The following is an 11,632-nucleotide window of genomic DNA, read 5'->3' on the forward strand; positions in this document are numbered from 1 at the left end:
CAGACTTTGAAGGAGTGGCTGTCCCTGTTTTAAACAAACACTTCCAGACAATGGAAAGAATGCCCCTGAGCTCATTCTGTGAAGCCAGTGTATATCCATATTGAAATCAGATAGACAATTTGAGAAAGATAAATTAAAATTCATTTCGCTCACAGTAGGAGATATGAGGTTTTTGTAATGATTGGCTCAAGTATAGACAACTTGACCAAACGGGAGCAGAGCCCCCAACCAGTCCATGTACGTGTGGAACTTTGGTGTGGGACAGAAGTGGCATGTCAGGTGAGTGGGCACAGGTGGTACTCTGCTCTAACGTAGCTAGAAAATAATGGTTTTTGTTTGAAAAAGAATGGAATTGAATTCCTGTCACAGCCGTAAACAAAAGAATCAGTTTTAGAATGGTAGAGACTTAAATGTCAATAAAAAATTATATCTCTACATAGAGTAGTATATTTTAGACCTTCAAATAGGAAACATTTTCTTACACTGATAGAGCTGGGTGTGAAGGACTGAAACCAAGAATGACTATGATTATGAAAGAAAAGAGCAATAAATTTAACTATTAAAACTAATAACATTACCTAAAAATAATTTCAGTTAAAAACTGGTATTCACACTTGCATAATAATTAGTATCAAAAATTTATAAACAACTCAAATCGGCAAGAGAAATGGATAAAATACATGATCAGGCTTTTTAGTGAAAGAGGAAACAGTGAATGTGAAGAAAAGTTCATCGTCTTTAGTGGTCAGATAGTGGTCAGAGAAGTGTGAATCAAGACCACAGTGAGACAGTGTTTGAAACTTACGGAGTAGCAATGAATAAGTAATAGGGAAGAAGAAAGGGAGAGAGGGGAAGGAAAGTCAGCTGATACCTGGGGCAGAAGAAAGTATAGGTCCCAGCATGCTGGTGGGAGTGTAAATTGGTGTGATCACTTTGGAAAACAGTTTGGCATTACCTCCTCCTACATATATGCCCGAGACCTTCTGGTACCTGTTCAGGAGGGACATTTAGAAGAATGTTCACAGCACAATTTGTAGTAGCCAAAGCCTGGGAACAATTCAGATGCCAATCAGACAGGAAAGAGGGTGAATAAATGTTACAGTAGCCACAGTGGAATGTTAAAAAGTGACACGTTAAATATTATGAATGATTCATAGCAATGTAAAGCAAAAAAATAAATCTAAAAAGAAGACATATAGAATGTTATTTTTATGTTAAAACAGAAATATATGCTTTAGGAATACATATATATGTATATATATATATATGTACATATATATATATAGATAGATAGATTAAATAAAACCATAGAAAGGGAAGCAAGCAAGGAGTAAAGAGCACAGGATACGTGAAGTGGTTTCATTGGGTGGAAGGAGGCAGGACCCGGAATAGGCAGGCCTGCCACATGGTTAGAGTGGGTTATTGTCCAGTCCCTTGCTTTTGTACGGGCAGATGGAGTCATGAATGCATGTTACATTTCAGGTATTGAAAATAGCTAATTGGATACTAGCTAATAAAAAGAGGGCTATGCACAGACCACTAAAAGATGGCATTTTGAATCGAGGATTGTGGTGAATTCAATTGTGTGTACTGGGGATTAAAAAAGGAAATGAAAAATATCTTAATTCTCAATTAGAAAAATTGAAAGGTAATATTGAAACACTACTTGTCTCTGTCTTTAAAAAAAAATGATTATCAGGGAGAAATCCACATGTGTCTTTGATCTGACTACAGGTAATTTACAGTATTTAACTTAAAAAGATCTCAGGTAGTTTGAGCCATGGATCTAATTGTAACTTTTATTTGTAAATTTTATTACAGTTGTTAAAAGGGATTTTACAGCTCTAGCCTACTATATTCAGATTACATAGCAGATTTTCAAAAGACTAACTTTTACCCCAATGGGTTGGGATAGATTAGAACAATTTTTTTATTGTTTAATAGTACTTAACCTATTAATGAAACAAGATTCCAGTATCATTTTCTGATTTTCTTTTTATGTTTAATTTTAAATTAGATTTTTATTGAACTTTAACTGCCTAAATAAGGATTTATACATACTTATATATTTGTATATAAAATGAGTAGGTATAAGTTTAAAACTTTTGGCATAATGTTGTATTTACTTTTTGTGTACATGTATAAATATGTTTGTATATATGTAGAAATATATACCTCCATTATTTCAATGGATCATAGCTAACTTGATTTTGAAAAATTTATTGGAAGTTTTAAGGCAAATTGCCTTATTTATAAATACTGTTAAAGCAGTTCCTTTCTGCCTACCTTTCTTTAAAAAAATAAAAGTATTTATGTTTGGAATGTTACAGCAGAGCTACTGTGGCAGGTTTTATGTTTTTCCCTTAACTTAGGATAAGAAAAATGTTTGACAAGAGAAGATGGAAGATGCTTTCCAAATTTTAACCATTTTACTTTCTTTTCAGAATTGCTAATTGTAGACAGTCCCACAGAATATAGCGTTTAACTTTGTGTGGGTATTTTTCCTCCCACTTGTACTGTGATAGAGTTGAAAGTAGAAAGGATGATTTATGCTACTCTTCTGTCTCCCTGAGATAGTTTGCGTGGATTTCAGAACATATTGCAGATGCTGATGTTTTCTTAAAACAGCTTAATTTTGTTGTAACCATGGACTTCTAACTATTTTGGTTGAAAGTCACATTTCTTCCTAATGTTTTTAAATATTCTGTGTTTGTTTTAATAGGAAATCATTAAAAAATTTGTCTCAATATGCAGTTTATGTAGATTGTAATTGAGTTTTATTTTTAAGAGAAGGGATAGCTGTTTGGCTTGTGCTGATTTCTTTCTAGATTTGTGATCCTTATGTTGAAGAAAAATTACTCCAACTTTGGCTTTTATTTACTCAGGAAATGGCATATCTAGCATCTTTTTTTTTAATCCCTTATGTGGGTATTAAGTCATTCCATCATCTGTTGACTTACAAATTGGGTATATAAAGTAAATAATAAACTTGCAGGGGGTATATTTAAAGGATGATCTGTTGGTATATTACAGTGTACAAAGAAGTAAACAAAAGATTATGTTTCTTCTTTTGCCATAATGGGGGCCTCCTCCTATGTGTTCCACTATTAACAACAAGGAAGGTTCAAGGGGAATCTTAAGTCAGGAAATCTCTTGACTTGTTGTGTGTCTTCAAAGCATAAAGTTATGCATGTAACTATTCACTTGTGTAATAACTGTGATTAACTTTTGTCCTACCTGCATCATAAGGCTTTGCACTTGGGTGGATAGATGGATAGGTAAGAATAGTTAGTAACAATTGGAAACTAATTAGAAAACTATCAAGCAGAAATAAATTTTCAAGTTTTATTTGACACTTAATTTCAGACAAGCCATTGTGCTTAGGAGCTGGAGTTACTGTCCTTTTCTCAAGAAGTTTAAATTTGGGTGGTAAGAACTTTGTGTGTGTGTGTACATATATAGAAATAATTTTATTTAGATAATAAGTATAAAAGTATAAGTAAGAATGTTTAGATATAATATATAAAATATGTATATATAAATATTTATATATTGAAACAATGCTTCAGTTCATTGTATGATTGTTTGGTATATAGGTGTTAAGGATTCTGAGCAGGTAGGTGATTCCTTGTGAAAGTTTTACATTACCTGTTTGAACATATTTCTTTAGCTTGAGCTAGTCTAAAGAATTTAGCAAAAGAAAGAGTGGGATGGACGTATTTCTGGTGGGATGTTTAAGAGTGCTTTCTGTTAGACAACCATCTTTGCTTATAGTGGTGTGACAGATGTTGACAAGTTTAGACTGAAAAATTGGGAGTAGAGGGCCTCAATTGCCAGGCTAGGAAGTTCAGGAGATGTACTAACAGTATTGTGCTAGTAGAGCTTTGGAATGACTCATCTGTCTAGGATCAGGGGCTGGGAAGGAGGGAGATCAGCTAGTTAGTAGGTCTTAGAGCCCTCTTGTTCATAGTTTTCCATACATCCTCAGCAAAGGGGAGGGGCGATACCCCTGTTCATTGGAGAGCCTTTCCTATTAGAAACACTGCACTCATGACTGCAGAGATTTTCATCAAGGGTGGTGCAAGTGAGGAGAGGATGCCATGATTTAAGACAGAAAATTTCAGATTAAAATGTTAGGGTTTAATGCTACACAAACCTGAAAATTTTTTTTTAATTTAATTTTTTTTTTTTTTTTTTTGGCTTTTTAGGGCCGCACCCATGGCATATGGAGGTTCCCAGGCTAGGGGTCTAATCAGAGTTGTAGCTGCCGACCTAAGCCAGAGCCATAGCAATGCAGGATCGGAGCTGCGTCTGCAACCTACACCACAGCTTACAGCAACACCAGATTCCACTGAGTGAGGGCAGGAATTGAACCCGCAAGCTCATTGTTCCTAGTCAGGTTCCTTAACCACTGCACCACGATGGGAACTGCACAAGCCTGAAATCTTGAAATTGCTAGGAATGGGAATGGGATTAAAAGTAAACTATTGAAAAGAAAAACAGAATTGATGGTACTTGTCAAAAGACTGAGTGTGGAGGCTAAGAGAAGAGAAATGAGTCAGGTGCTTTGAAATACCAAGCCTTTGACGTGACTTGCCCTGAAATCTGCACTGTGACTGGCGTGGAGAAGGGCGTGCAGAAAATGTGAAATTGAAGCATGGTGCAAGACCTGTTAGTTGTGCTACTTAGTGACAGGCACGTTAAAAGAATTCTTTTCTTTCCCTAGGAGTTTATGGAAACACTTCCGTGCTGTGAGCCTTTGTTTATTTTTACTGGTATTCCCTGCTTACATGGCTTATATGATTTGCCAGTTTTTCCACATGGATTTTTGGCTTCTTATCATTATTTCTAGCAGCATTCTCACCTCTCTACAGGTAAGATTAATTGTCATTATATAATAACTGTAATAACTGATTTTCTTATTTTTCTTTCCAGAAAAGGAATTAAACTTTTTTAAGATTAATGATTATAAGTGGCCTATTTAGGAGTTCCTGTCATGGCGCAGTGGAAACAAATCTTTTTTTTTTGTCTTTTTGCCTTCTCTAGGATTCATTAACCACTGAGCCACGATGGGAACTCCCTGCAGTGGGAACAAATCTGATTAGGAACCATGAGGTTTCGGGTTCGATCCTGGCCTCGCTCAGTGGGTTAAGGATCTGGTGTTGCTGTGGGTTGTGATGTAGGTCGCAGAGGTGGCTCGGATCCCAAGTTGCTGTGGCTGTGGCTTAGGTCAGCAGCTGTAGCTCCGATTCGACCCCTAGCCTGGGAATCTCCATGTGCCATGGGTGTGGCCCTAAAAAGGGGGGGGTGTGCCTATTAGGTGTATACTTCCCATATTCTTTACTAGAATGCATTATATATTTTTTATTTTTTCATTTTTTAAAGTTGTATTGAAGGAATTGATTTATCATGTGATAATTTCTGCTATACAAAAAAATGATTCAGTTATACATGCATACACATCCATTCTCTTTCAGAATCTTTTCCTGCATGGATTGTCACAGAATATTGGGTAGAGTTCCCTATGCTATACAGCAGGTCCTCATTGGCCAGTCATTCCATACACCTCAGTGTGCATAGGCCAGTCCCACATCCCAGTCCATCCCTCCCCACCGCCTTTGGTAACCATAAGTTTATGGTCAAAGTCTGTGAGTCTGTTTCTTTTCTGCAGAGAAGTTCATTTGTATCCGTCCCTTTTTTAGATAAATGCATTACATTTATTTGAGCATAGGAGTTAGAAGTTAGGTTATTAAAATACTAGGCCTGTCTGTGTCACTGTTTTTTTTTGTTGTTGTTGTTGTGTTGTTGTTTTTTGGTCTTTTTTGCCTTTTCTAGGGCTGCTCCTGCGGCATGTGGAGGTTCCCAGGCTCGGGGTCTGATCGGAGCTGTAGCCGCCAGCCTGTGCCAGAGCCGCAGCAACTAGGGATCCAAGCCGAGTCTGTGACCTACACCACAGCTCACGGCAATGCCGCATCCTTAACCCACTGAGCAAGGCCAAGGATCAAACCCGCAACCTCATGGTTCCTAGTTGGATTTGTTAACCACTGAGCCGCGATGGGAATTTCTCCTGTGTCACTGTATTTTTTTTAATCTTGGTAATAAACTTTTTCAAAGTGGTGGGATACAGAACTGTCAGGTAAATATTAAATAGATGAATAACTATAAAATATTAAAAAGATTTTACTGCTTGGGAGTTCCCATTGTGGCGTAGTGAAAACGAATCTGACTAGGAATCATGAGGTTGTGGGTTCGAACCCTGGCCTCACTCAGTGGGTTAAGGATCCAGTGTTGCCAAGAGCTGTGGTGTAGGTTGCAGACGCGGCTGGATTCTGGCATTGCTGTGGCTATGGCGAAGGCCAGCAGCCACAACTCCGATTAGACCCCTAGCCAAGGAACATTTGCCGTGGGTGGGGCCCTAAAAAAGACCAAAAAAAAAAAAGAGAGAGAGATTTTAGTGCTTGCTTGGAGCACGTTTTGCAGTAAATGCCCACTCAAAAATGTCCATAGTTTCCTGATGTATATAAATATATGATTTGTGTATATATTACACAGACATGATACATACTTTATACACATGCACACACACACAGTGTGGCCTTGGAATTGATAAACTTATTGTGATTTGAAGGTGAATCTTGGCTGCCTAATCAGTAAAAGGTAAAAGAAAATACAGCACTGGCAATAAAAATTTATTCATTTTTCCTTGTAGAGGTGAAGGTTCTTTGAAAGTTGAGAAACAGGAGTGCGGAATTAGGAAAATTTAGATAGAATTTTTAGGGTTTTGGTGACCAGGGGAAAAGGTGAAGTGACAAGTCAGAGAAGACTGATGACTAATCAGAATCGCTTAAGGAAAGTTCTCTCTGGAGGTATTACATTTCAGCATCTAATACCTGGATACTGATAGCACCCACATTTTAATTATACCACTGTCTCCTCTGGATATTAAAGCTGGTACCCTAAAGGTATTATTAATACCTTTAGTTATTGTTGAAAGTCTGTGGAAAATCATTCTTAGTGATGATGTTGTTTTTAATGTACATAAATTTTTCTTCAGGTTTTGGGAACGCTTTTTATTTATGTCTTATTTATGGTTGAGGAGTTCAGAAAAGAGCCAGTAGAAAACATGGATGATGTCATCTACTACGTGAATGGCACTTACCGCCTCCTGGAGTTTCTTGTGGCCCTCTGTGTGGTGGCCTATGGAGTCTCAGAGACCATCTTTGGAGAATGGACAGTAATGGGCTCCATGATCATCTTCATCCATTCCTACTATAATGTGTGGCTTCGGGCCCAGCTGGGGTGGAAGAGCTTCCTTCTGCGCAGGGATGCTGTGAATAAGATTAAATCATTACCCATTGCTACAAAAGAGCAGCTTGAGAAACACAATGATATTTGTGCCATCTGTTATCAGGTAACTCGCATTGTAAAAAGCCTGTTGGGCGGGTCATGTAGTGTAACCTGTTCGACCTTAATGACATTACCCAAATATAAGTTAAATTTCCAGGCAGAATTATCTTCTGGATTGAAAAAAAGTGGACCTCAGAAATTATTAAAGATCTGATAAAATATTTCCATTTTATTTCTAAAGTAAGTTTTTAATTTAGTCCCTCAAGTTCTAATTTATTGTTATTTTCAACATTATTGCTCACCCATAAATAAAGGAAAAACAGGTCAGGTGTATTTTATATTCACTCCTGAACAAACATATGCACACACAAATACATGTACTCTCAAGCATATACTGTCAATCAGGAGTCAGCAACTTCTGAAAAGTGGTGTGCCAAGATTCTGACTCTTCCCTCTGGTCTTTCCAGGGTGGGGAAAAGGTGTCCATTCACTTAATGTAGCCGAGGAGCACGTGTGCATACCTGTGGGTTGAGGGCTATCTAAGAGGGGTGCAGCTTCTGTGTGGAAGTGGGTGGGTGGAGTGGGAGAGATGGCAGAGGCGACCAGTTGGTGTACATTGCAGTTGGTCTGCCTGGCATCTTTGGCGTATGCACCCTGGATAGCTGATGATTGTCTTCTGTCATGAAAGAATTGAAAAATAGTAATTGTATCAGCTTGGAAATATAACAGTAATAAAAAGTAGACCTAGAGTTTAGTCATCAGTCACTTGTGCAGGAGGGTGACCTTGAGTGTAGCAGCTTTTACAGCTAAACTGTACAGTTGAAAGTACAGGCAGAAATTTTGGGCGACTGTGCAAACGCTTCCTTTGAAATCACTCTCGAAGAATGTGGGCTAGTGGAATAAAACTATGGGTAGTATCAGTGAATATACGGGGGAGGTACTGCCCCAAGGCTGCTTTCCAGTGTAGATGGTGAGAGTGAGAGTGTGTGTGTGTGTGTGTGTGTGTGTGTGTGTGTGTGTGTGTGTGAAGGCTGTCTAGAATAAGAGTTTTTCCTAGGAGTAAGATTCAACTGCCACATTTTGATCATTGTTAGAATCATACTTTTAGGTACTAGCAAAGTAATGGTTTCTAGGTGGGGAGATTGAGAAGCGATGTAGTTATTACCCTCCCAGGTTAAGGGGCATTGTCTTCCTTCTGGCTCCTTTGTGCTCAGTAGTCTTGTTGTATGCAGACAAAGCACAACAAAGATAGATTTGGGGCACATCAACTTCAGCAGCTAATGTATAAATATACCATCTCTGGGGTTTGAGAGGCCTCTTTTTGTATTTCCTGTTGTCACATCACTTTTTTTGAGGTGTCTGAACTACCTGCTGATACCACACAGAAAATTAAAGTCAAGTTGCTTAACTTCCCAGCTGGCTGCTTTTCCTTGGATGGCTTTCTGCTTAAAAGTTGACTCCCAGGTGTTACCAGTTCTTGGCAAGGAATTTCTGCTATAGCCACAACTCCTTGTTCTAGGACTTTAAACAAAATTAATGGTTGATCTACCAAATGTATGTTCTTACACTTTAAACTTCATGTCCTCAGTCCTCCCTCCCCAAATATATTTTATGCAAGTGCTATTAATGCAAAGTATACCACTTCTTATTTCAGTGGTTATTAAACTTGAGTGTGTGATAAAGTCACATGGGTGGCTTGCCGTACCTATGGACTTGTGAATGCCATCTTCAGAAAGCCAGATCAGTAGGTCTGGGGTGGCCCCAGAACATGCATGGTTAGCAAGCACTCCGGGTGGTTCTGATGCAAGTTGAGAAACACTGGTTTATGCCATATCGTGAAAACTGGGATGTACATTCTCCCTAACGAAATTGCCACTTCCTTGCCAATACCCTGGTGTATGTGGCTGATTTGTCTCCTTGCCGATGATCTCATCATGGAATAATCTGTTGAGCTGTGTTGAAGCAAAACTGTGGAAAAAGTCCTGTCTTCATCACATTTTCTGAGATTGTAATTACACTTGCACTGTGCTGATGGAGACCTGGTAATCATACTGCCACAGTTGTGTAAGCCTTGTGTTTCACACTGAGGCAGAACCCAGTTAAGAAGCTCCTTCCTTCCTCATTTTTGGTTTTTATTTCTTTTAAAAAATTGCTTAGCCAGTGGTTCTTGCATTATTTGTGTAAAGGTGTCTCTGATGGCAAGAAGATTATTACTGAAGTATAAAATAGGTCTTATTCTAAGATTTGTGTTACATATTTTCTCTGGAGCATTTATGGCAAAGAAGTGTTGGAAGTAGAATTTGAATGTAGCAGAGGTTTTATAATAGACGTTTATGAGGTGTCTTTTTCCCCCCTTGTAGGACATGAAATCTGCAGTGATCACACCTTGCAGTCATTTCTTCCATGCAGGCTGTCTCAAAAAATGGCTGTATGTCCAGGAGACCTGCCCTCTGTGCCACTGCCACCTCAAAAACTCCTCGCAGCTGCCAGGCTTAGGGTCTGAGCCAGTTCCACAGCCTCCTGCTGGAGCAGAGCAAAATGTGCCTGAGGAAGGTACTGAACCCCCAAGCCAAGAGCGTTCTGAGGACACAAGGGTGCAAGAAGACTCTAAGGACAATGAAGAGTGCGTTGCCAGAAGATTAGACGGCCAGGAAGGGGCTTGTGATCCCAGGGAAAATCCTCTTAGTGCAAAAGATGAAGCGCATCCTGTTGAGGGCAGTCTGGAAGAAAAGGAGCAGGAGTGATGCTTTGCTTCTCTGGAGACATTAGCTCACAATGGCATTCGTGCTCAGATTTGAGGAATGAATGTATGAGGTGATAGATAGGAGATTTGACATTCCAAGGATCTAATCCAAGAAGTTCTCTCAGTGGAGACCTCCTGCTTTCATCCCTTTGACATTGTGGAAGAAATTTTGCTACGTGTGCTAATCAAAGTGTTTATACATCCTATGCTGATGTTTGGTAGAGGTTTGCCAAGGAAATTCAACCTTAGCAACTTCAGAAACTGCCCCTGATTTGTGCGGGATAAACAAAATCAGATTTGAGTGTCTAAAAGGGGCTAAAGAAAGAAGGATGAGGAGCTTGAGCCAGAGCATGGAGGAAGCAGGCAGAAGTGAAACTGACCTCTCACTTTCTATGGGACAGGAACGCTTTTTTACAAAGTATGAGTAGTGACCAGCCCTTTTCTCCACCCCCTTTCCCTCAGTTAATTGGAACTCAGCCAGGTGGTTATTTGTACAGCACTGAAATGAAATCAAAGATGTAAAAGCATTGATCATATTCAAAGATTGAAGCACGCTCATACTTCGTATGTGCTTTGGGGGAGGGGGTGGGTGGGCACTTGGGCCTTGCGGGTGCATTCATGTAATCTGACTCTTGAGCTTTATGATGGAGTCTTCAATATTTTGATGTATATGAAACTTTTGTTAATACATTGTATACTGTGTTGGCCGTGTGAAGTAAACTAAAACTCTGATGAACACTTTGGAATCTTCCTTAGTGTAGGAGACCAAAGTGGGAAGGGCTTTAGGGCACTGAGGAAGGCCCTAAGTGTACTTTTCAATCCTGTGTAATGTTTAATTCTTGCAACTGAATCAAAACAGTGTTAAATTATGGCAATATTTGCACTTTGGGAATGAGTACATAACTGTATGATCACACTTTGCAAATGCCACTTTTAAAGCTGTTAATAGACTTTGCACCTTTTCTTTGACAAGGATGTGTCATATTTAAATTTTTACATTCATCATGGCTACAGGTAGAACTGGGGAGGGGGAATGTAATTTTTTATGGGAATTTTGATATGAAAAGAAACTAGTCATTTATTTATACAATAGGCTTGGCTCAAAAAGTGTTTTTCAGACTCGGTATTCCTAATGTGGGATGTGACTTTATTTTATTTTTAGTAGCAAATTTGGATGTAGACTGACAGACATAGCTGAATGTCTTAATAAATTTAAATTTGAAGATAACTGTATTTTATTCCTGTGATGACTATCATTGTAAAGTGCTGTGTTGAGATTCTAAGGAGGTTTTATTTATCCCACTAGGCTTCCCATATCTTTAAAATGTCCTGCAGATGGCAGAACTTTTTGATTGAAAAGGATCAGTCCTTTGAAATCTTGTACACCAGTGGTAACAAACCCAGCTCTGCAGCAGAAGCATCTGGGGAGTTTTTTTTTTTTTTTTTTTTTAATTATTTCTGAACCCTGCTTCAGACCTGGTGATCCTGTTGAGTCAGAAAACAGAGCAGATGGCTCCCTCTAGGGGTAGTCAGGCTGTTGTC

General features: G+C 38.8%; 1 protein-coding gene across 1 annotated transcript in view; it reads left to right on the plus strand.

The window, feature by feature from the left end:
* The window catches only part of RNF145 (ring finger protein 145), a 62,342-nt gene extending 51,027 nt beyond the window's left edge, over positions 1-11,315 (plus strand). Inside the window, exons 9-11 of the mRNA XM_021077056.1 lie at positions 4,727-4,874; positions 7,055-7,411; positions 9,708-11,315. Coding sequence (XP_020932715.1) covers positions 4,727-4,874; positions 7,055-7,411; positions 9,708-10,091 — 889 coding nt within the window. The 3' untranslated portion in view covers positions 10,092-11,315. The remainder of the gene's footprint in view (positions 1-4,726; positions 4,875-7,054; positions 7,412-9,707) is intronic.

Source organism: Sus scrofa, chromosome 16 (assembly GCF_000003025.6).
Source record: "Sus scrofa isolate TJ Tabasco breed Duroc chromosome 16, Sscrofa11.1, whole genome shotgun sequence".
NCBI lineage: Eukaryota > Metazoa > Chordata > Mammalia > Artiodactyla > Suidae > Sus > Sus scrofa.